This window comes from Eumetopias jubatus, unplaced genomic scaffold (assembly GCF_037043125.1).
Source record: "Eumetopias jubatus isolate StellerSeaLion01/CBP00866 unplaced genomic scaffold, mEumJub1_p1.0 scaffold_11, whole genome shotgun sequence".
Lineage (NCBI taxonomy): Eukaryota > Metazoa > Chordata > Mammalia > Carnivora > Otariidae > Eumetopias > Eumetopias jubatus.
This window is the reverse complement of record NW_028274817.1, coordinates 109,316,441-109,342,317: the sequence shown is the minus strand read 5'-3', so window position 1 is coordinate 109,342,317 and position 25,877 is coordinate 109,316,441. Positions and strand designations below refer to the sequence as shown.

The 25,877-nt window shown below is 45.1% G+C and overlaps 1 protein-coding gene across 1 annotated transcript in view; it reads left to right on the top strand.

Moving 5' to 3' along the window:
• SMS (spermine synthase) overlaps nucleotides 1-25,877 on the top strand; it is a 45,710-nt gene that overhangs the window by 9,647 nt on the left and 10,186 nt on the right. The window contains exons 2-7 of the mRNA XM_088028850.1: nucleotides 10,980-11,100; nucleotides 14,883-14,973; nucleotides 15,505-15,569; nucleotides 20,380-20,555; nucleotides 21,513-21,669; nucleotides 22,333-22,420. Of these exons, the coding sequence (XP_087884976.1) occupies nucleotides 10,980-11,100; nucleotides 14,883-14,973; nucleotides 15,505-15,569; nucleotides 20,380-20,555; nucleotides 21,513-21,669; nucleotides 22,333-22,420 (698 nt within the window). The remainder of the gene's footprint in view (nucleotides 1-10,979; nucleotides 11,101-14,882; nucleotides 14,974-15,504; nucleotides 15,570-20,379; nucleotides 20,556-21,512; nucleotides 21,670-22,332; nucleotides 22,421-25,877) is intronic.

Below are 25,877 nucleotides of genomic sequence, written 5' to 3'. Positions count from 1 at the left end.
TGGAGGAAGTATTTCTCAGATTATTCTAGTCCCAAATGCTAAGAATGTCACTTCTGGAAATTCAGGTTGTAGAATTACAGCTGAGCGTCCCTATGCCTGTTGGTGAGGAATTTAGAGCTGGAAAAGACCTTAGACGGGGGGGTCAACAAACTTGGGCCCTTGGGCCACATCCTGTTCTTCTGGCCTCCTTTGTATGGCCTTCTGGTAGTTGACAGAGCCCTGATTTGGCCTGCCAAATCCTGAAATCTTTACTGTGTGGCCCTCTAAGGAACAAGTTTGTCCACCCATGCCTTCAGACTGTCTTAAGTCCAGTGGCTTGCTTTAGAGCCATCTGGAAAAATATTCAAGTACAGATTCCCAGGTCCCCACATGGCCTTTTTCTCATCTGGAATCCATCATAGTATACATTCCTCCCTCTGTACAGGGAGTTTTGACTTGTGTCCTTTGACTTTCATCTCTGTGGCACTTAACTTTTCCAGTACTTCCTGGGCGCTGAGTAATCTCCTTGGAGGTTCATTCTGAAGGGCGCAGTCCTGAATGTTGACTTCGCTGAGTCTGCCTTGGCCAAAGCTGGAAGAAGAGAAAGTGCAGGGGGTCACCTCAGGGATGGCTTGATAAAAATGTGACTTTTGACGACACAAAGTCCAAACTGCTTTATCTCTGGAAATACTATTTCATTGTTGATTTGCAGCCTGGCAGAGAAGCTTGGGCACCAACCCTAGAATTATTTGCAGAAACACAAATGGTTAATAGATCTGAACCCGTAGGGTATTCTGCCCACCTAAAGGCAGTGGGAAGAGAGCTGGATGTTCGTGATACTGGTTAAGTGCTCCTGGACAGTAAAAGTGGCGATCCCACAGTTTCTACTTTGGGAAAGAAACCTGGTTTTCTTCTGCATGGAGCTGAAGGAAGCCATTGCCGTCTGACCTTGGGCCAGCCTGTAACCTGGTTTTATCCTGCTGCTTTGTGAGATGAAGGGGAGGTGGCAGTCGGCAGCTGGGATGGTTTTCACTCCTCACAGTGGACAGTGGAGGGCAGTTGTGAACTAAAGGTGTAAGGGCTGATTAGTTTTCCTGGTCCAGGTGCCTTAGGTCTTCTCCTTTCCTCTCACCTCATACCCTACCAGTTCCCTCTCACCACCTTGCTCATCCCTTTTTTGCAGCTGCTGGGTCTGGTTTCACCTCATTTCTTGGGCTTCTTCCTATTGGGTTGAGTACAGTGCCCAGAGAGGGCTTTTTGTGGTCCTGGTCTCTACAGTGTCCTCTGCCTTGGTGGTCTTCTGCTCTCTTCCACAGCTCTAGCCCGAGTTTACTACTTCCTCTTCTGGAAACATGGATCTTGAACCCGTGGAGTCTAGGCACACCTTATGTTGCTCAGAAGATGCCTTCTGGGAGAGTTCAGGTGGCCAGACGTCCGGCTTCTCAGGGCCACAGTTTATCTTCTCCCCAAGCGAAAGCCAGGCTTCTTGCATGATCTCCCCTTTCTGTGCCTTTCTTTATAATTCTTGGTTAGCCTCCCGTGTGGACTAGGTCAGAATGTGAGGACTGGATAGTTTGAGCGACATGAGCACTCCATGGAGGTGCCTCCCTCTCTGTGCTGACTGAGGCTTGTGGGTTGTGGCTGCTTTGAAGACTCCCGTAGTCTTGTCGGGGTGACGGGTTTCCCAGGAAGAAGAGGGTACAATATTGCGTTACTGGTTGGGTTCCAGACTAAAGAGGGGTTAAGATTGTGTCTCATAAATTCTTTTTTTTTTTTAAAGATTATATTTATTTATTTGAGAGAGAATGAGAGAGAGAGAGCACGAGAGGGAAGAGGGTCAGGGAGAAGCAGACTCCCCGCTGAGCAGGGAGCCCGATGCGGGACTCGATCCCGGGACTCCAGGATCATGACCTGAGACGAAGGCAGTCGCTTAACCAACTGAGCCACCCAGGCGCCCTCATAAATTCTCTTTTTATGAGCCCTTCTTTAATGTCATAAGGAGATTGGCTCATGGAGAGACCTAGGTGGTTATGTTAGAGTAGAGTGAGGCTCTTCCCCCTTTTCAGTAGGTGTTGGGGGTGATGGGAAATGCCTTTCTAACTGTTCTCTTGCAGTGGGAAAGGGAAGGCAGGGCAATGAAATAATTAGCAACACATTTACAGTATGCCTAGGGTACTGTAATGTGAGTTTTAAGAAATAGTCCCTGTGGCTGGTACTGTAAACAGTCCCATGTGGTTTTCTTTAATGCCCACTTGCATGAAAAGAGCTTGGGTGTTATGTCTGTGTTGTGTTGTATGGCTGTCAATCCAATGTCAGTATGTCTTTTTCTTTCTGTAGCTAATTTTTCCTGGTTTGGTGGTTCTTCTGTGTGAACATCAGAAACTGCTCTGGGGGGGTGCCTGCGTGGCTCGGTTGGTTAAGCGTCTGACTCTCTTTCAGCTTGGGTCTGATTTCTCAGGGTCGCGAGATCGAGCCCTGTATCTGGCTCTGTGCCTGGCGGGGAGTCTGCCTGGGATTCTCTTGTCTCCCTCTGCCCCTCTTCTCCCTGTCACGCACACCTGCGCTCGCGCGCGCTCTCTCTCAAAAGAGAAGAGGAGCTGTGCTCTGAAAACAAGCCCACCAAATTGTCATTTGTCCCTCTCTATGTTTTGTGGCCCCATCTCACTGCTATGATTTTTAAAATTCAGAAAATTTAAAAGAATTTTTTTTGTTGAAATATATAATGGACATAAAGCATTAGATTTAGGTGTACAACATAATGATTTGGTATTTGTATATCTTGTGAAATGATCACCACAGGAAGGCTAGTTAAGATCTGTGCCACACATAAATAGTTTTTTTCCTTGTGATGAGAACTTTTAAGATCCAATCTCCTGGCAACTTTCAAATATATGCTACACAGTTACTAACTGTAGTGGCTACGCTGTACATTGCCACTGTGACTGAACTGAGGCTGAGCCTGGTTGCAGGTGTGCATCCATCCAGTGCCCGGGACAGTGCCTGCACACAGCAGCTGCTTGGATACTCCTTTTTCTGTGACACGTCTGTGGGGTGGGGGAGGGTAGAGGAGACAGCCCCTCCCAGCCCCTTTAATCTGATGCCTCGGGCCTGGCTTATGCTTGGTTGAAAGGGGAGCAACCCACTTCTGGAACTCTCTGTTGCCTTGATTGCCTCACAGTAGCTGAGAATCTAAAAGTGCAGCTTGTATGTTTGGGTTCTTGGGGACAGATTTATTGAGATGACTTCTGTGCCACACCGTTCCCCCATTTAAAGTATACACTTAAATAACTTTCAGTACATTCAGAGTTGGGCGACCATCACCACAATTTTAGAACATTTTCATCACCCCGGAAAGAAACCTCTACCCCTTAGCCATCATCCCCATTCCTCCTAATCTCCAGTTGCTCCCAGTCCCTGGCATATACTAATTTGCTTTTTATGTCTAGGGATTTGCCTTTTCTGGCTCTGTCATACATATGGAATCCTACAACATGTGACCCTTTGTGACTGGCTTCTTTCATTTAGCATTATGCGATCCATGTCGCAGCATATATCAGTACTGCATTCCTTTTATGGCTGAATAAATAGTCCGTGGTATGGATAGACCACAGCTTGCTTATCCAGTTAGAGTTTCACGGACAATTTGGGTTTCCACTTTTTGATTAATATGAAACCTGCTGTTCTGAACGTTGCCGTTGTCTTGGGTGTTGTGCGATGAGATTAATCATCTTGCAGCTGTTGTAAAAAGAACTGGACACGGGAATTGAAGACGAAGCTGTCGAAGTAAGATAGCCCAGGCAACCACCTGCTTGACTTTCACTTTAATCTCTGGGAGTTTATTAGGCTTCTGAATGTCTGAGATGTCTCCTGATACACAGACCCTTTGTTAACATTTAAAAATAAAACAAGTTTTTAAATAATTTTCAGTGCTAAGCTCTTTGTGAAATATGAAGGCTTTCTCTGTATATCACTTGATTTCGGTAATCTGGGCTTGCTGCCTATCAACACTGATTTTTTTTTTAAAGATTTTATTTATTTATTTGACAGAGAGAGAGACAGTTGAGAGAGGGAACACAAGCAGGGGGAGTGGGAGAGGGAGAAGCAGGCTTCCCGCGGAGCAGGGAGCCCGATGTGGAGCCCGATGTGGGGCTCGATCCCAGAACCCTGGGATCATGACCTGAGCCGAAGGCAGACGCCTCACGACTGAGCCACCCAGGCGCCCCTGGAATAGATTTTTAAAAACTTGATATAATTTACATCAAGGAAATTTTGTGTACAGTTCTGAGTTTCGACCCATGCATACAGTCATGTAAGCACCACCACTGTCAAGATTAGGACATCTGAGTGGATGCTTAAAGCAGGTACTTGAATGGCTTCAAACTGTGTTGGAGTCCAGTTTTCCTTTCTTCTTTAGGTTTAGAGGAAGCCTAAGAGCCTATCAAGGTAACCCGAAAGCTGGTCTGTGTGTGCACAACCCAAACCTGGCTCTTCACTTCTCTGACACCAGGGTGTCTCAGGGTTGGGGGAAAGGATGCCCGCCTTGATGCTTCCCCTTGCTGTGAGCTGCTGGTGTATGTGCTGCCACTCACTGTCCCCCCTTTAGGGGAGTCCCGCTCTCAGAAACAAGGAGGGAGGGGGGCGTGGGGGTGGCCCCTGACCTGGATGGAAAGTGGAAGCGGGAGGGGGAGGCAGCCGGCGGGGTCAGAGGATGGAGGAGAGTTAAGGGCCCCGGGCTCCGGAGATGCCAGGCTCTGTGGAGGAGGGGCGAGGTGGGAGGAGGCCAGGCGTTGGGCCCCACCACTTGGGTACGGTGCCATGACGGCGATCATCAACCCCTTGGCGACGGACTAGCTTGAGCCATCGCAGGGGAGAACTAGGAAGCACACGGGCCTGATGGGGAGGTGTGGAATTTCCAGTGCTCGTAATTAAAGATACGCTTGGCAAGGATAGCACTTCGTCTCCTAGTTTCACGAGCCAGATGCTGCTCTAGCATGGGAGCAACTCGCCCGGTGCAGCCCCCTGACTTTGCGGAGGAGGCCAGGGCGGCTCTGGCCCGAGGCTGGCCAGGCTGAAGGTCCTGCGCGAGGGGCGGCTGCCACACACCCTGTCCCGAGAGTTCTTTGCTCAAGTGTTCGAAGTTGAAAGGACTTGAGGATGCACGTTGAGGTCCGCAGGTGTTTTCTGGAAGTAAGAGAATTGCTTGTTTCCTCAGGGCAGCTGCTACTGGAATTCAGCTTGTTGAGGAGGTTACAGGATCTTAGCCGTTACTTAAAATGGAAGAAAGTGGGAATGGGTCTAACTGAAGGATGTTTTCCCCCCTTTTTGCCAGGGTGCCGGGTGTCTTAGGTGTTTACTCAGCACAAATCCCTCAACTTCTTGGGCTGGTCAGCCTGGGTGAGTGCAGTTGCTCAACTGAACGTCCACTTGGGGCTGCCCACCTTGTGGAGCGCCGATTACAGGGCAGCCGCAGGCCACGAGCGATGGAGGGAAGGAACACTGGTGCCAGGATCCCTACAGGAACCCTGCAAAGTGGTGGCCCCACCTTGAGGGTTGAGGGTATGATGCCTGTTGGGGGGGGTGCCTGGCCAGTGAGTTTGGAGGAACAGAGAAGCTGCGGTAGGCGATTTGTGCAAGAAGCTTCAAGGGGAGCATCCTGGGGGATTTTTTAAGTGGCAAGGGTATTAACATCTAGGGGAGGGAATAGAGCAGTCCAAGCCCGATTTCAGACTTGACTGGGACAGTGTGTTGAGCATTTAGGCAGGGAGCAGTTTCCATTTGGGTATAAGGATTTGGGATTCAGCCATCTGGATGGAGCTGACCGTCAGAGTCAGAGTGCTCCAAGAGCAGCCTCTAAAAATGGTCTCTGGGAGAAAATGAGGCAGGGAGATGAAACTTGGGCCTTCATGCCCTGCCCCTCCTCCCCACCCCACTTTTTATCTTCTCTTCCTTTCTTTTGGTAGTGGTGTATTTAATTTGGACTAGACCTCCAAGTTGATTCTTTCTAAGTTATTGTTGAATAAACACAAAGTGGGCAGTGGTCTGGAAATGACATTGAGTTGTCTAGTGGACAAAGGACACATTTTGCCCTGGGACAGGTCACTGTGTTGCTGCGCACTTTGGAGGGCTGAGTCATCTACGAGTTGCACATCATTCTTGCCTGGCCAGAGTTTTCTAAGAACTTCTGCCAAACATTTTGTTAGCCTAGTTTGGATTACCATGCGTACTTGAAAGCCGTGTGATTATATCTCTTTTAGCATTTGAATTTGCTTTCCAATTTTCTGATTTTGTAGCCACTTAATGACATTGCAGTCTTGTGTTCCCACATTTGGGCATGCTCTGACCCCAGGCTTATTTTCACTCCTATGGAGCATCTAGTAGTTCTCAAGGGACTGTATTGCCTGCCCCACTTCTGTCCCTGGGCAGTGGGAGTGTGGGGTCTTTTTTTTTTTTTTTCTCTCTTCAAACAAAGTGGGGGACTACCCACATGTAATGTGTATGGCTGGGATTGCCAAAGTCCTGTGAGGAACAAGACTGTCCTTCACACCATATGTTGTCAACCCCAGTTGAGGAACCCCGATAACAGCCAAGTACATTTTGCTTGGTCATATTACATGTTTCTTACCAGACAGGCATGAAGGTTGAAATTGGATAACTGCAAAGCATTTTCTGGGGCATGTCCTAGGCTGCCTGTTAGTAAGGAGTTCAGGCTTTTTTCAGACCTTTTTCAACATTTTCTATAACCTTTTTGGTGACTCGACTAATTAGTTTGGAAATAGTGGGGTTTTCTTGTTCTTCTTGTATCTAGTGGTTTAGCTCGGTGGTTCTCAACCATGGCTGTGTATTGGAATTTCCCAGGGAGCCCTGAAAAATACCGATGCCTGGTTCTCACCCGTAGATTTTTATTTAATTGGTCTAGGATGTGACGTACCACTTTTAAAAACTCCCCAGGTAATTATAATGCACTGCTGGGATTGAAAACCACTGGTTTAGATATTCTAGAAACTCTGCAAAGATAACAGCAATATGGATGATTAATTTAGGCAACTGAAATAAATTTTCATTTACCCACAAAACATTTATTGAGCCCCTGAGATCAAGATGACCAAGTGAGCCTCATCGTTGAACCTAGTGGAGCTCACGTCTTTGGCTTTGTTTTCATTTTCAAACCTTGGTTCTGGAAAAGAGTTGCTGGGCAGTTTCAGCTCTAGAGCCCCTTCCTGGAATCATCTCCAAGGGCTGGGAGCATTGTGGAGGACGAGAAGACAGGAGGGGAAAGTGCAGAAAGGCGCACGGTCCGTGGATCCCCTGCAGGGCCGGCACATTCAGTGCCCACAAGGGACCAGGTGGTGGTGACAGCCAGAAATAACATTCAGACCTGGCAGATTTCTTCTGAACTGAGGGGCAAGCCCATAGTATAGACATCAGTAACACTCCATTGGGTTTCTTTCGTAATATGTTTTTTGTTCAGTTTGAAACCTGGTTGTAGGGCCTTTCCACTGATGGTGCCAGCTAGAAAAAGGGGGCGGTTGTCGTGCTGCATTTGGCCGGCAGTCAAGGGTTTTAGGAGTTTTAGACAAAGACACCCCTTTCCCTGGCCCAAGAGAGAGTTTGCCCCGGCTCAGCCCTGGGGCCGAGGTCCTCATATCCTGCGCAGCCTGGCCAGTGACGCGCAGGGTGGCCCTGTCTGGATCGTTCCCTTCACCAGCCTATAGGGGATTTGTGTTCTGTTTTGTAATGTGCCAACAGAACCCAGTCTTGAGGCCATTTACCAGGAGTGATGATTTGTTTTATACACTTTCAAAACAGAAAACATGTATTCTAGCCAAGGAGAGATTGAATAATGACATAGTAGCTCTCCTGTTCAGGGCAAGTAGTGCTGGGCTATGCAGGCCTCGGGGCCGTGCTGGGCACATTGTCCTTCCCGTCCTACAGCTCAGTCACTTCCGCGGTAGCTTGACCCCACCAGGCTTCAGTGACAAACAGACTGAACGAGGTCCCTTCTTTTGATGAAGTTTGAAATCGGAATTTTTTTTAGAGGATGGATTTCAGTCTTAGAACCGAATATCATTCAGAGGATATAATTCAGGCTTCCCCCTTTTAATTTCCAGTTTCAGAATAGTGAAGCCAGCTATTTCCTTCCAAACGAGTTTCCCAAAGGCACAGTTTTGCTGGGAATGAGCGAGACTAGTGAGACATGAGGTCACCACCCCTGTTGCTTGATGCTTGTGTTGCGATGGGTGTGTGGTGTGCTTTCTGCTCCAGGAGTCTTTCCCTGATGAGGGGCTTTTTCCTGGATTCAGCCTCAGTTCAGCTGGCTCTCATCGGGCTTGGCCATGCTCACATTCTCTGGCTCTGCCCAGGTCCCTGCTCCCTCCTGGGTGCTGCTCTCTCAGAGGAGGAGACGCCTTCCTTGTGGGTGAACCTCAGCTGGTATTTTTATGAGAAGTGTGAAGTCCCTTTGCTTTCTGATTTCCTCTCACATGGTTGCTGGTGGACACACTTGTGCCCACCTGCTCCTGTTTGGGGGCTTGGGGCCCGTACACTCACGCAGTTCTGTTTTTAAATGCTGTCCGTGAGTTTGTCTGTGTTCAGGGACTCAAAGGATTAGCAAGTGGATGCCCTCACGGCCATTTGTGCTACGCTATTTGCCATCGTTTGTTAAGTGAAGTTGAAAATACCTGTTTTGGGGGGTGTATCCGTCTGCCAGAGCTGCCCTAACAAAGTGCTACAGATCGGGCGGTTTGTTAAAACAACGGACACATTCTCCCAGTTCTGGAGGCCAGAAGTTCAAAACTGTTGTTGGCGGGGCCGTGGACCTTCTAAAGGCTCTAGGGGACAGCCCTTGCTTGCCTCTTCCAGCTACGGGCAGCTCCTGTTGTCAGGATCACCTGCTCTTTATCCCCTTCTTTCCTCTTCTGTCTGTCATGAGGGCACCTGTCCTTGGATTTAGGTCCCACCTGCATAATCCAGGATGATCTCATCTCTAGACCTATAATTACATCTGTAAAGACCTTTTTCCAAATCAGGTCACCCTCCCAGGTTCTGGGGGTTAGGATGTGGACGTATGTTTTTGGGGGCCACCATTCCACCCACTACATTGGGGTAGGTGCAATTTTTTTTTTTTAAGATTTTATTTATTTGAGAGAGAGAGAGAGAGAGAGAGAACGAGCACGGAGAGGGACAGAGGGAAAGGGAGAAGCCGATTCCTTGCTGAGCAGGGAACCTGATGCAGGGCTCAGTCTGATCCCGGGACTCTGGGACCATGACCTGAGCCAAAGGCCAGATGCTTAACCGACTGAGCCAGCCAGGTGCCCTGAAATCTGGTTTTTAAGTGGCAACTGACTTTAAATTTTTTTTTAAAGATTTTATTTATTTGTTTGACAGAGAGACAGAGAGCACAAGTAGGCAGAGAGGCAGGCAGAGGGAGAGGGAGAAGCAGGCTCTCCACTGAGCAGGGAGCCTGACGTGGGACTCGATCCCAGAACCCTGGGATCATGACCTGAGCTGAAGGCAGCCGCTTAACCGACTGAGCCACCCAGGCACCCTGACTTTAAATTTTTTGAAAAGTCTGTGCCTACTCGAATAAGACAAATTTGCTGTGCAATTTGGCCTCTGAACCCAGTTTGTGGTCTTCATTCTTAACTGTGCTCTGGAAGGTCTTGGGAACATAGTTCCAGACATGGCTGGAGATAGATTTTTTTTTTTTAAGATTTTGTTTATTTATTTATTTGAGAGAATGAGAGAGAGAGAGAGCATGAGAGGGGGTAGGGTCAGAGGGAGAAGCAGACTCCCCGCTGAGCAGGGAGCCCGATGTGGGACTCGATCCCGGGACTCCAGGATCATGACCTGAGCCGAAGGCAGTCACCCAACCAACTGAGACACCCAGGTGCCCTGGAGATAGATTCTAAGTAGGGTGAAAAAAATGCTTAACGTCTAGTCCAAGTGTTGGCACTACCTTAGTTTATGGAAGGAATTCTAGTGTGATTTTTCTGGTGAAACCACACTGCAGTCAGCTGTGAATCTTTTTGTTTTTTTTCCTTTGCCTTCGTTTAGGTCACAGACATACTCTTCGTACACACTGTCCGTTTTGACGCTTTGCAGCCTACACCGTGTTTTCTGTCATGTGGAAAAAGCACCAGCCCATGGAGGGCTCGTGGGACAGTACAGAGTAATTCCTTTTGTCTCATCTCGGTGCTTTACCTTACCCTTCTCAGGCAATGAGTGCTTAGCAGATCGAACTAGAGGAGAACAAATTGCATTTTGCCTTTTCTCTTAGGCGTCATAATGTTGGATGTTCCTGAAGATTCTGGCATCAAGTGAACCTGCAGAGATTAATGCAATTTCTATAACCTTGACCGAAGTCCTACCTGGGGATAACACTTGGGAAGTGGGTGGGGAAGGAGAGGGGAAGATGGGCCCCTGGCCAAGGATAGGGTCACAGTACGTATTGGGTTGTTCCATAAGGAATTGTTCAGTCTCTACAAAATAGAAATATGTTACTGAGTGGCCCCATTTAATTTCTTTTTCCCTGTTATAATAGCAACCCATGCTTATTGTGAGACACCTGGAACATAAAGCCAAAAGTTTTGAAGTCCTTTATGATACCCATCAGGAGTGGGTGGACATCCCCTTTCTAGCACTGTATAGCCTCATTAATTTATATACCCTAAAATGGAAGCTCATTTATTTGCATCTCTTTGATTTCTGGTTAGGCTAAACACTGTGTTGTGTCATCTCCGGTTGGCTGGAACACCTGTCTGCATCCTTGGCGCAGTGACTTTGGGGTTGGTGGTCTTGTGTCTGTCTTGTGTTACCCAGTAATCCGTGTAGCCTCTCCTCATGGGGTTGAGAACCTTTATAGTTCCTGACAATGGGCGTGACGCCGGCAAATCTTCGTTCAGGTTTTCTTACAAAGTCCAGTCGTCAAACCGCGCCTTGCTGGCTTTCCTTTGGAATGTGTTTCATCCTGACCACCTTGCCTTCTCTTCCTTGTTCTCCAGCTGATGGCGAGACCATTCTAAAAGGCCTCCGGTCCATTTTCCAGGAGCAAGGGATGACGGAGTCAGTGCACAACTGGCAAGACCACGGTTATCTAGCGACCTACATCAACAAAAACGGCAGGTGAGGTGGCCTTCGGATCTGAGCGCTTCAGCTGGTGGGGGTTGGGGGCGGATGACAAAGCGGGGAGGGCTAGCATCCAGGTATTTTTTTATTTACTCCTGTGACATCTTGTTAGGGGGGCTAGAATTCAGTGCTTCACAGTCCTAGCTGCAAAGTAGAATCGCCCGGGAGTGCTTTCACAAGACGCCATTACCGCAGTCACTCTCCCAGAGATTGAGGCCAGTGGCATCAGTATTTTTCCAAAGTCCCCCCCCCCCCACCAGGTGATTCTGCTGTGTGGCCAGGACCCAGAACCCCCCCTGGGCAGCAGAAGCAGTGTGAACTGCAGGCCACGATTCAGACGTGGTTAAAGCAGATTCCTGGGCCCCGCTTCAACAGTTTCAGATGTAGCCGCTCTGGGGTAGCACCGGAAATCGCATTTTCAGCAAGCTCCCAGGGGACACCGATGCTGCTGGTCGGCTGACCCCACTGCGAGTAGCACTGTTATAAGTTATTAGCAATTAATGCAGACCCATCAGGCGCCTGGGTGGCTCAGTTGGTTAAGCGACTGCCTTCGGCTCAGGTCATGATCCTGGAGTCCTGGGATCGAGTCCCACATCGGGCTCCCGCCTCGGCAGGGAGCCTGCTTCTCCCTCTGACCTTCTCCCCTCTCATGCTGTTTCTCTCTCTCTCTCTCTCTCTCTCTCAAATAAATAAATAAAATCTTTATAATGCAGACCCATCATCAGATGCGGAATGAGGATGTCTGCAGGGAGGTTGACAGGAAGCTGAGGGGATCCAAGATTTCAAGTTGGGTTTTTTTTTTTTTTCCTTAAGACCTTTATAGACTATCCAGACTTTACCTAATCAATATGTAGATGAGAGCCAATATGTTCTGGGAATAGGGAAGGAAACCTAAATTAAGAACTGACCGAGAACAGAAGACACCAGTGTGTTGAGCTCTTTGTGCTTTCCTAAGTCTAGGTTTGTATTCTATCTAGACTGGTTTAGTATGCAAAACTGGTAAGAGTCTTCATCATTTGCACTATTAATTTTAAAATGTGAACTCCTGGGTAATTTCAGTGGCTTTAATTCCATTTCCCCCAATGGTACAAAGTACTAGAATTCCACATGGTTTCATTAATATCCCACATTCTCTCCCTTGTTTCTCTATTAAAAGGAAAAATAACCACCCCCACGACCTCAGAGGCCCCAGAAGGCAATGCTGGGAGATCAGGAAACTTTGACTTCTGAGTGCTCCCTTCTGTTACTCTCTTCATAAGTCAACATGCTCCACACCATGGGGATTACTGGTCTTCCCTCTCTTGATGCCTCTCAAGGACTTCCCAGCTCCTCTCTCCCCAAGCCCAGATTTGTATTTCTAACTATGTAGCAAATCTCCACATATGTGTTGAGCAGATACCTCAGATGTACCTAAAATCATTTCTTCTCAAGGGTGATCCTAATTCAACACCACCACCGAACTCTCCTACCTTCCCTCCTCCGTGCCCTGGCCCAGTTAATAGCACGTTTCCTGCAAGTAGAGGTTTGCAGCTGTCCTTGATCCTTCCAGCTCCTGCAGGCTTGGGTTCAGCCTCTCTCTGTCCTGGCCTCTTTTCTCCACCTTCCCCACCATGGTGTCTTGCTGTCCTGGATGTGGTCCAGCCTTTGGGGACCACAGCAAATTGAACCCTGTCACCTTGCCACCCCGTAGGCTCTTTGAAGCCTCGATTCTCTTAGAATCTCCTAACTGCCTTTGCATCCAGGCACTTCTCTGCCTCACTTCTTGAATCTTCTACCATACACACCATTTCCAGATGTCTGGGGGGCCTAGAATTCTTCCCAGAAGGGAATTTTGAATGACAAGAGCTGTTTAGAAATTGCTTCAGAAAGAAAAAATGAAAATTGACGTGCTTAGTTTAAAAACGTATTTTCAACATTGGTCTCCCTCTTCTCTCGCTTGCTCCACTGGGACCCATCCCCATGGTGCCTGTCCTGAAACCTCACTGCTCCCACCCATGCCTGGGCGACCAGGCACCAGCTCAGGGGGACCATACCCAGCTTCTGGCCTGACTTCTGGTTAATAGCCACTTTGTGATGCTGAGGTCCTGGTCCTCAGCCCGGTTTTAATCCCTTGAGCTTTTTGTACTAACTTCCAGCACTGTCTGTGCTCCTGTGTTCCTGCAGTTCCATTGGCAGAGGACTGCACTAGAACCACCCAGCTGGTTAGGGGTGATGTTTTTCTACCCTTTCCCTTCTCCAGCCCCTGTCCTTTGTGTTGCGGGTGGTGGAGGGGGAAAGAATGATAGGCGCATTCAGGTGTAAATGATTTGTGGTTTCCTGGACCTGAACTTGATTTGGGGGCCATTTAAAGGCTGAAGGTGAAATTAACTAGTAGTAGTTAGTTTTTAAGCCAAGCACATTGCCTATATTCTCTGAACGGAATTCTTCTGATTTAGTATTTTTCAAATGTTTCTTTAACCACGACTTATAGTAAGAAGTAGTTTTATTTATTTATTTATTTTAAAGATTTTATTTATTTATGAGACAGAGACAGTGAGAGCAGGAACACAAGCAGGGGGAGTGGGAGAGGGAGAAGCAGGCTTCCCGTGGAGCAGGGAGCCCGATGTGGGGCTCGGTCCCAGGACCCCGGGATCATGACCTGAGCCCAAGGGAGCCGCTCAATGACTGAGCCACCCAGGCGCCCTATTTATTTATTTTTTTTAAAGATTCTATTTATTTACTTAGAGAGCAAGGGCAGGAACACAAGCAGGGGGAGTGGGAGAGGGAGAAGCAGGCTTCCTGTGGAGCATGGAGCCCGATGCGGGGCTCGATCCCAGGACCCTGGGATCATGACCTGAGCCAAAGGCAGACACTTTTAACGACTGAGCCACCCAGGCGCCCCAAGAAGTAGTTTTATATCATAACCTCGTAGTCATCTGTGTCTATACAGTACAGATAGATACACGTATGATCAAAACAGAAATTTCTCCACATAATTGACTTTTTATTACATGTGATACACTCTCATATTTTAAGACAAATGCACAGATCCCTTAAATTAGGGGTCAGAAAGCTTGTTCTGTAAGGAGCCACATAGAGTCTCTGTCACATTCTCTCTCTCCTTTTTTTTAAACAACTCCTTAAAAATGTAAAAACTATTCTTAGTCTGCAGGCTCTACAAAAAAAAGTCCTGCAGGCTGGATCTGGTGGTTTGCAGTCTGTGGGCTGGAGTGTGCCAACCCTGAACTAAATCACTTTAACCACCACCCGCTTGCAGTCAGAAAACCACGGCTCTGTTTTGAACTCTGAAGGTTAATTGGGAGGACCCAGTTTGTCCTTCCTACCCTCCCTTCGTTTGAGGGCCGTGGTCACTAAACTTGGCCGAATCACGTGCCAGGGAACCTTCCTAAAAATCAGGTTCACAGGGGCACCCGGCTGGCTCAGTCGGTAGAGTATGCGACTCTTGATTTCAGGATTGTGAGTTGGGGTGGAGTTTACTTAAAAACAAAAAACAAAAAACAAAAAACGGTTCACAGAACTTGCTACTGAATCACTTTCTGGCCCCAAGAACCCGTTATCTGAAAACGTTAGCATCTGGTGACTGTCTAAATCTTCCCTAAATTGATGGGTGGCTTCCCACCCCCAAGAAGAGGTTCTCATAAGAAAGCTAAAGGGTTAACCATGTAACTTAGGAAAAAAAGAGCAATGGTCTTTGCTTTTAGTTGGGTGGGTTGGTGTCTTTTCTTCTTTTGAATGCCATGATACAATTCCTAACCTTAAAATTACGCTTTCCTTTGTAGCTTTGCCAGTTTGAGAATTTACCCACATGGATTGGTGTTGTTGGATCTTCAGAGTTATGATGGTGATTCGCAAGGCCAAGAAGTTGACAGTGTTGGTTTTTCACTTTTATTACTTTTATTTAATTATTGTTTTCCTTATTTGTAATTACAAGTATTTGAGGATCATCAAATCTCATATTTTTAATGACAAAATTGTTTTACATAATTGCTGATCTCCCAGTTAACTTTAAATTTCCTCCCTCCAGATAAGTGCTTTTAGAAGAAAAATAGTGGTTCCTCAATTGTTGTTAGGAACTTGGCTTGTCCTCATTCCCTTGACTGCTTAAAAACAGTTTTACTTTCCATGATGAAATGTAAACTTTTGAGCAGGATGTTATATCTGCATTATCCATGTGCTCTCCCCTTTCCCATTATCTTGCTGGTGACTCGCACTGAAGGTAGCACCATGAGGCCTGGTTGGTGTGGGTGTGTGGAACTGGGCCAGGCCTAGAGGCTGCTGAAGGGATGGGGGAGGTCAGGAATATCACACAGCTCTGTCACCACAGCCTCAGCCTCCTGGAAACTTAGCTGTTGCACTCAGCTTATTCTATAGGCCCATTGACTTCTTTTCTTTTAATTGTAGCTTTTGAACAAAGTAGAAGAAAGAATGAAAGAATTGAGTCAGGACAGTGCTGTGCGGGTGAAGCGGTAAGTCCACTCCCAAATGTCCTTTTATATTTGTTTAACTGGTAAAATTGGAATGGTGGTGTTGTCCCCGAGCAGTGTCTGCTTCTGGCAACATGGGTAGACTGAGCTAATAGATGCCTCACATCCAAACAAGACAAAATGTATGAACACACACACACACAAACGCGCGCATGTTGTGTAAAGTGAAGCAAAGGTAGAAAGGAGGTAATGGAGTGAATCTCAGGAGCTGGAACTGTATAAAGCAGAGAGCCGGTGGGGGGGGGGGGGCTTCTGCCTCCGTCAAAAGAGAGTGAGAGAACTCCCCAACCTGGTCCAGTAACGTGAAAAGGTTGCTGTCTCTGCTCAGAGCTCTGGGCTCCAAAGTGGAATTCACTTCTAAGATTTATGACAAGATGAGGTGACAAAATTTGCTTCAAAGCTTTCAAGTAAGGTGACTTTGCAAGATACTAAGAATTGAGAGGCCACCTACTTTGAGCAGCCACCGGTTGGTTCTTTTCAAATGATACAAAAGACAGTTAAGTTTCCCCTCTCCTGACTATGGCTATTTAAACTTCAGTAAATAAAGATAGTTCCATTCCTCAGTCTCACTAACCTCCTGTCAGTAGCTAATGGCTAGTGACTATCACAGTGTACCGTGCAGATGTGGAACCTTTCTTTTGAACAGTGCAGCGGTATTTGTCCATGGTAACAGATGTGAAAAGAGCCTTGATAGATGTACCAGATTTGACATTTGTTGGAATGGGTAGAGTCTTGTTTGGGTCCTGGGAATTAAGAATAGGAGTTAATCATGGATGCCCAACAAGTAATTCTCACCAGTTTGCTCCTGTCCTGTCTGGGTGGATCCTTATCAGGCTCCAAAAAGTAGGAGGCCTGTCCCTTACTCATAACAGCAAACACAGAGAGACCTAGAGGGACTTTATCAAGGTCATGCCATCACTGATGGAAGTGACCAGAATACAGATTTCTCTAGTTGACAGCGTTCATTTGTAGAAGCATGCATTCATTTTGGCAAGACGTAGGATGTGAAGGACTTACTAGCTCAGCATGCTAAATTTCATCAGCCCATAGGAAAGCTCCAGGGCTGATGTAAGGTTAACCAGAAGGTTGGTTAATCTCTGGTAGGGTAGAAAGCAGGGAACTGCCAGTAAATGAACGTAACAGTGTACAACTTGCCCACGTGGTTGAAATCTGTCAGAGCATCTAGATTTGTTTACCCCACCTAAGTTCAGTGTACATATCCTCAGCCATATTTCCCTCTTCCCTGTCCTTAAAAGCATGTCCACACCCACACACTTTTCTGGACTTTCCACCTTTCCCTGCTTGCAGAGGTTTTCAGCATTCCTTCGACTGGTGCAGACCTATCTGCACCAACCTGAATTCAGCGGGTTCCCACTCTGTTCTAAAATGTGTTAACTCCGTGATAATGAATTGGCCAACATCGAAATGCCTCTGAGTTTTATTGGTCTCACTTTTATTAGGGTTACTTCTAGGAGTACATTTATGGGTTTCGGCACTCATGAGAAGTCTTTGTTTTGGATATAGGAGCTAAGTGAGAGTGGAGTCAAGCTTCATATTTTCAGTTCAAAATACAGACCTTGCTTTTGCTTGTCACTGCTCTTACACCTTTTTGTAAAATCAGGGTAGAGGGGTCCAGAAGTTATTGGGAGTACTTAGTGGCAGGCTTTTTTAATTGGCCTGAAAAGGAGAAGGGTGGCGCCATTTTTGTCTGGGGAGTGACATGGTTAGAAATTTAGCCATTAACAAGTAACTCATAACATTATCTGAAATCATTATTCCCCTGTGGCCAATGAGTTAAATCTGAATTTTTGACTAAGAAGCCATGGATGTGTTAGATAATTTATTTTTATATTCTACCTTTCCAAAGAAAAAGAACAGGAAAACAAGCTTACATCCGTTTTGTTGGGGGTTAGGGGTGAGGGAGATACTGCAGTAGACACAGTGTACCAGAGACCCAGGACGTACTCTGACTTTCTCTCTACGATTCATTTTCAATTTTCAGCAGTGAAAGTTGAAAGAAGAGTTGTGCTGGGCTCCAGAATAACTCCTGTAGCCCATTACAAGGAGAATGCACTTCATGCTAGGATGAGTACTTCATCAAGATAAATGGCTTCCTCATCCTGTTAGAGATCCTTGTTTCTTTGCCAGTCTTTAAAAACCATTGTGTTTCAGGGCACCTGGCTGCCTCAAGTCAGTGGAGCGTGCGACTCTTGATCTCCGGGTCGTGAGTTTGAGCCCCATTTTCGGTGTAGAGATTACTTAAATTAATCTTTAAAAAAAAAAAAAGAAAACCATTGTGTTGCAATTGAGGAAAGAGCTCTTTACTTTAGCCAAGGCACTTAGTGACACACTCAAGAATGGACATTTATTTTCATCGGGCTTGTGCAGTTTAGTAATTTCGTATAGCTGGCTGGCTGTCAACCAGGGGGTGGGTTTCCTCTCCTGAAAACCCATGATTTGATATTTGTCACCTTCATCTAATGTCACAGGTGGTTTACTCTCCCACCTCCGTCTACCCACCAACCATCAGCCAAGGATGGAGGCTTCCCCCAAGTCCCGTTTGCCTGCTCTGGGCCGGGCCGGGCAGGGGGGTGGGGGGTGGTATTGTCCTGTTTGGGGCTGCACATTTTACAAGACAAACCTGGTCTGCAGACATTCCAACACCTGCATTTGTTCACTTGAACAGTGCAAGAAGTGGTTAAATCAGGAGTTGCTAGGATTAAATGAGAGTTCATAGGCATTTGCTTGGTAAATCTCAGTGTTCTTTTTTTTATATATATAGATTTTATTTATTGAGGGACAGAGAGTGTGTGCAAGCAGGGGGAGGGGCAGAGGCAGAAGGAGAGAGAGAATGTCCAGCAGACTGTGCACACCCAGCACGGAGCCCGATGCGGGGCTAGATCCCACGACCCTGAGATCATGTCCTGAGCTGAAATCAAAAGTCGGATGCTTAACCGACTAAGCCATCCAGGCGCCCCAATCTTAGTGTTCTTTATGGTTGTTAGTGTTTGCTCAGAGGAAGCTTCATTAAAACAGGTTCAGACTGTATTCCTGGAAACAGGTGAGTGGGAGGGCAGAGACTCAGCAGAGCAAGTCAAGAGGTAGCATACGCCATCATACAGCTGTTTTACTGTTGAATACCGCTGTGTTGGAGAATACAGGACTTGCACACAGTTGTGTTAGTATGCAGCGAGTTCTCACTTTGTGTTTCTGTTAGATTTGCCAAGCCCCTTTTCTGGCTCTGGTTTTCATTGTCATTTAGTGTCCTCTGCTGGTAGTTTCTAGTACATTCACGTTTTCTGAAATACTGAGCATTTGCAAAAGAATGGAATGGGGAAATCCTCAGTTTGCAGTCCTTCTGGTAATAATAATTGATACAGGCAAGAATCTTCTAGATGCCAAAACCACTACTGGAGGTTTGTTGAGAGCTCAGGGGCTTCACCCAGCTTGAGAGGGCTACCCCACAGCCTGCTTAGTAATTTCAAAGGGAAAAAAGGTACCTTTGTAAATGGAGGGATCTGGTGCCATTCACTTGAACCAACTGGTCACACTCAGCATCTCTAATAATAGGACAAGCACACATCTTTTGCCCCTGATGTGATGCTTTTGTAAATATCTACCACCCTGACTTTAATGAAGAAAGAGGTCTTCAGGCAAACCCACCTTAGGGATTTTCTGCAGAACACCTGGTCTGCACTTCCCTAAGATGTTATGAAACACATTGAGTGGAAAAACTTAACTATACTAGATGAAATGAGGGTAAAAAAGGAAAAGAAAATACAGCATATGATCCTTCATTCAAAAGCAGAACAGCTGTAAATGACATGATTGGGACGGTCTTGGGGGCATTTGAATGTGGATTGTGTACCAGATGATGGTATTACACCCCCGTGCACTTGCATGAACGTGGTAGTGGAAGTGTGGTGGGGTAGGCGGTCTTAAGAGATTCCTGCTGAAGTATTTGGGGTGAGTGTGATGTCTGAGGTGGCCATTTTCTCCCAACTTTTTTTTTTTTTAACGATTTTATTTATTAGAGACATAGTGAGAGAGGGAACACAACAGGGGGAGCGGGAGAGGGAGAAGCAGGCTTCCCGCTGAGCAGGGAGCCCAATGTGGGGCTCAATCCCAGGATCCTGGGATCATGACCTGAGCCGAAGGCAGACACTTAACCCACTGAGCCACCCAGGTGCCCCTTCTCCAACGTTTTTTTTAGGGAAAATTGAAGGCATGCTAGAAAGGTTTATGAAAAAAGTAACCTCTTAATGTACAACGGTTTTTGAGATTTGATAGTGGCCATATTTGTATATAAAGCTGAAAGCCCAAGCTTTAGATTTGTATACTATTCTGGAATTGGCTGGAGGGCACGTCGCTTGCTTTTGTACACTCACTACTTCCGGGTTCACTTTTTTTTTTTTTAAGTAATCAGTACACCCAGCGTGGGGCTCGAACTCACGACCCCAAGATCAATAGTGGCATTGTCTGCTAAGTCAACCAGGCGCTCCTCCAGGTTCACTTTTTTTTTTTTTTTTTTTTAAGATTTTATGTATTTGACAGAGACATAGTGAGAGAGGGAACACAAGCAGGGGGGAGAGGGAGAGGGAGAAGCAGGCTTCCCGCAGAGCAGGGAGCCCGATGCGGGGCTCAATCCCAGGACCCTGGGGCCATGACCTGAGCCGAAGGCAGACACTTAACCGACTGAGCCACCCAGGCGCCCCTGCAGGTTCACTTTTAAGGCAGTGGCACCATAAGCAGTGTTCCTGTAAAGGCTCATTCTTGTTTTCCCCTTTTCCAGATTACCACCCATAATTCGAGGAGGAGCTATCGACAGATACTGGCCCACTGCTGATGGTCGCCTGGTTGAGTATGACATAGATGAAGTGGTGTATGATGAAGATTCACCTTATCAGAACATTAAAATTCTACACTCGAAGCAATTTGGAAATATTCTCATCCTTAGTGGGGACGTTAGTAAGTATTCCATCCCTACCCCAATTGCAGAGCAGAGTGACAGTGTTTTAGATAATGGTGCTTTTCTGACAAATAGCACCATTGTGGATTTGTCCTAGTTTGTCCTTGGCAGTGCTGTTTTTTTGAAAGGAATATTTATGTCATATTAACCTGTGGATTGTCTGGGCTTTCCTGTTTTTATTTTAAAGATTTTATTTTATTTTAGAATGTGTGAGCGGGGGGAGGGGCAGAGGGAGAGGGGAAGCAGACACCACTCAGGACAGAGCCCAACCAGGACCCGGGGTTCCATCCAACCCATGACCCTGAGATGAAACCAAGAGCCAGACACTTAACCAACTGAGCTACCCAGGCGACCCTAGGCTTTCATGTTTATAGCAGAGCCATGAAAACTTTGTCTTGATGTTCCTTTTTCTTAGTATTCTTAGTGTTGAGTATTTGGATTATACTCATATAAAGAAAATATGATTGCTTATTTTTTTTTGTTTCGGAAAATTTCAGAACTGAGTAGACAAAATAGTATGATGAACCCATGTATACTTACCATTGAGTGCTAACAATTAGAAACTCCTGGCCGATCTTGTTTCCCCTAAACCCTGGTTTACTTTGTCTCTCTCCTATTACTTGGAACAACTTTCAGATGCCGTATTTCATGTAATAAAAGATGTGATTGCTTTTAATTAGCATATCAGAACATTCTTAAGACTGAATTTTTTTTTTTCCACTGACCATGGTATATGTGTATGTATTATATTAGGTGTCAGAGTAGGGTTGATGAAAAGTCCACAATCCAAAAAAAAAAAAAAATAACCTCTGCATGTTGTTGATAGTTTTTAAAGATCAAAAATGAAAAAAATTTGAATTTTAGACTAGATTCCAGCACTTTCTAGTATGGCAAGTCAGGTCTCTCTGTGGGTTTGGGTAGAATCACCATTTTGTACCTGTGTTTTTCCTCCCTAGATCTGGCAGAGAGTGATTTGGCGTATACCCAGGCCATCATGGGCAGTGGAAAAGAAGACTACAGTGGCAAAGACGTGCTGATTCTTGGGGGTGGAGATGGGGGCATATTATGTGAAATAGTCAAACTGAAACCAAAGATGGTCACTATGGTGGAGATATCCTTTGGAGATCAAGTTCAATTGGCTTCTGTTTTCTTCCTCTTTGTCTTAAGACTGCAGCTAATGTTATGAGGCAAATGCCTTTTAAATACCGCCTTGAACAGACATTTCCATTTAGTACCAATAGCCTTTTCATGTGGCTACAAACAAAGCAGCAGAGATCCTCTAGTTGAGAAAACGAGAAAGCAACCTTGGTACTGTGTCTACTGCTTAGCACTTTCTGAAAGGGCTTCTTCATGAAAAGAGAAAATTCAGTTCTTTTTGAGTGACCTTGGTACAACAGTGAAATCATTGTCTCATTCATGGTTTTTTTTTTTGGTAAATCTGATACCCAAGTTAGTGTTAAAAAATTCATGTTTGTCTTACCTTTATTTTTTTTTTAAGATTTTATTTTACTTTATTAAGATTTTATTTATTTATTTGAGAAAGAGAGCCCGGGGAGGGACAGAGGGATAGAGAATTTCAGGCAGACTCCACGCAGAGCTGGATGCTGGGTTCCATCTCACAACCCTGAGATCATGACCTGAACTGAAATCAAGAGTCGGACGCGTCACCGACTGAACCACCCAGGTGCCCCTACCTTTTCTTTAAAGTATTACTATTTCAGAATTCTTTGATAGATCCAAATTCAGGATTAATTTCTCCTTGACCTGTTTGAACATTGACCAAATGGTGATTGATGGATGTAAGAAATACATGCGAAAAACATGTGGCAACGTCTTAGACAATCTTAAAGGAGACTGCTATCAGGTAATTATGTTTTCTAGATAACATTTTGAAGTCAACTAATAATATGTTATTGACTTGAATTGTACCTTCCTAAAACAGCTCTAAGGGTAATTGGTTAAGAAGATACATAGATTATCTTGGAGGGAAGGAAAACTTTTCCCTCTACTGTTAGAAGGTGGAGGAGGGACAGTAAAGTATCCCCCCAAACTGAGAAGGCACTTGGTGACTGGAAAACAAAGTGGGCCACTCCATAGAGTTTACACCGAGTTGTACTCAGGGACACCTAACTGACAGGTGGGATTGGGCGGAGGATGGTCCGCGGCAGCTGCATAGTTATTCTCTGCAAAGTCCAGACTGTAGTCCACAGATTTTATAGAGGGAGAGGACATGCAGGAAGGGCACTGGAGTGAGATCATACCATTCCCATGTACCTCAGAGGGTATGCATGCACCTAATTGACCTTTAATCAAGCTAACCTTTCATTAGCTTTTATGGCACGACCTGTGCATGAGGTTGGGGAAGACCATTATCTCTAACAGATTCATGGGAAACCAAAGTGCCAGCCTTCCTTGGCAGGCATTTTTGATGTACGTATATTAATCTCTAAGGTGCCAGAACACGTAGTCCCAAGAGAGGTCATTGAGCAAACATGAACAAGATAAGAGGGCCAAAGATGGACTCAGTATTATCAGCACCCTTACCCTCTGCCTTCCTAGTTCTTGGCTAAGACTCCTGTAATAAAAGATTAACAAGAGAAGAACAGAAGTCGAGTAACATATATATATACCTCATGTGTACTTGGGAGAGACCCAGAGATCAGTGAGTAACTCAGAGGTAGCTTTAAAATTTAGGCTTAAATATCAACTTAATAGGGAAAGGGGTCATAGGTGTCTTGGGGAGAGTGAGTGACTTTTAGGAAAGATAATGGGCCCTTGGAAGAATAGATGGGGTAGGTATGATACTTGTGACTAAATTTGTCTGGATGTGGTATCCATTTCCTGTCTTGAGATAGAGGTCATCCATCCCTGGTTGAACCCACTAGGGAGGGGATCTCGGACAATTGAGTTTCTTTCGGAGGATCTAAGGCAGATTGAAGGGGAGTTCGGAGAAAGCTGCCTTCTGCATTTGCTGTTTTTCAAGTGCCTGTACAGCTCAAAATAATATACCAAAGTGGCATACTTTGAGGTGGCATCTTCTACTTTTCAGACTCTGTGTGAGTTACGTGTACATCTCAATGGTTGCTTCTTGCTAATAAGCAAGTTTGTTTCTGTCCTAAATTGTACTGTGCTTCCACATTGACCAATCAGTTTGTTGGATGTTTTGTATTGTATTTTAAACATGCACATGTTCAGTGCTTACATCTACAATACTTGTTAGAACAAGATAACCAAGCAAATACATTTTATTTGAACAGAATCTTAAATGTGTGTCTTCAAAAAAAAGTTATTACTCTAGATTTATGAACAATTTAGACGAGTGCTTTCATTTGTTGATCTGTAAATTGCTTATCCCTACCCCATCTTCCCTAACGTGTTTGCATCCAAATTTGATTTCATGGTGCATGCCTGTTAATTTTTTAAGCTGAAAGAGAATTCTGTCTATATTGAAATGTAGGTGTGATTGTTTTGTGGGCAAAAGGGAAAGAAGGATATATGTATTTCACATGTACTGTTTGAGAGTTTTAAGAAGGGACAGGGGGAAGGGGGGTTAGGTTCATCAGAGCATGACAGATTTGTTTCACTCACATGGAGCTAAAAGTTACCATTGTTGTCAAATAATGTTTGCATTGTTAGCCAGACTCTCTGCCTAAGGTGTTTTAACCTGTAATGCTCAACCCTGCACCAGGGAGCTATTATTTCTCTTTTATGGCTGAAGAAGATTCAACTTAGAGAGTTCAAAGGACATTTATTCAAGGTTATAGGGTAACTTCAGAAGAGTGATTCACTCCGATACCCAGCTCCCTGGCTCCTTCTGTAACTTCCTTATATGGATTCAGAAAAACAATTGAAGCATAAGCAGAACTGCAAACCCAAACCTGCAGTACCGTGGAGCTGTAGATTGTTGTAATTAGAGGCTGGATGTACGTGGGATGATTTACGAATGGCTTTGGAAAACAACTCTTGCACGTCTGTCTGAAAGCGGAGCACCAAAGGCAGGTGGTGACATTGACAGTTGGACAGTCTAGGGAATGGAAAAGTAGTAGTTTATTTGAAATGGCTCTGCTTTTGAGGAAGTTGGGTGTCTGAATACATCCGCCCACCCCTTCCATCTTCTTGCTGGATTAGAACAACCACTGGGGGAGCCTGGAAAATTCTTCTGAGGTTGAGGGTTTTCTGAGTGCTCTCAAGGGGTGGGGGGTTCCTCGTCTGGGGGTATTCACAGGCAAGCCCCCTAGCCATTAAAATACTACCATTAAAAAAAACACCAGGTCTTTGCAAATGTTTATTTCAAAAACACATACTCTGTTATAACCATGTTTAGAAAAGTAGAAAATGTTTCAAAGCACTCCCCATTCCTTTTATAATGATTGAGTAACCTTAATACTAAAATCCTTAAGGTGGTACAAAAAGAAAACTAAAGATTGCTTTTGATGAGTATACAAGATTTTTAGTAAATTAAATCTAGCAGTTTATTTAAAGAACTCTAGTAGACCCAAGAAAGATTTAGTTCGGAAACATAAGAATGGGAATCTTAAGAAATCTGTCAACATGATTTATTATATGAATTATTTAAAAGAGAAAATAATGTACTAACAGATGACAAAGAATTTGGGGGATATTTAGCAGTCATTCAAAAAGTCTTTTAAGTAAGATAAAATTGCAATGGAAAGGAAACTACCCAAACATAACTAACTGTCAGAAACTTAATGTTATATAAAAAGGCAAAATACATTAAGGCATTTCCAGTAAAACTAGAAATAAGGTCGAAGATGCTTGTTAACTTTATTCAACATTGTTTTTGAGGCATTAGCTAATACAGTAAGGTAGGAAAATGAAAACAGTATAAATATAGAAAGAATCACTATTTGCAGATGAATGAATGCTTAGAAAAATCTAGGAAACTCACCTAGAAAGTTAGTTGAGTTCGTGAGAATTTGGTGAAGTGATTGGATGGAGATAGTCTAAAAAAATGTTTTTTAAGCTATGCTAAATGCAAAACAGTTTGAAAATTGGAGGTAGAGAGTGGGCTAGAGATCCTATTCAGAAGAAAGACCAAGAATAATGACCAATTGTTTTTTTTAAGTTACTAATTTTAATTCCAGTGTAGTTAACAGGAGTATTATATTAGTTTCAGATGTCCAATATAGTGATTCAACGATTCTCTACATGACTCAGTGCTTATCACGATAAGTGCACTCTTAATCCCCATTACCTATTTCACCCATTGCCTCACCCACCTCCCCTCTGACAACCATCTGATTGTTCAAGTATGAGTGAAATCTTACGGTATTTTGTCTTTCACTGACTTACTTCACTTA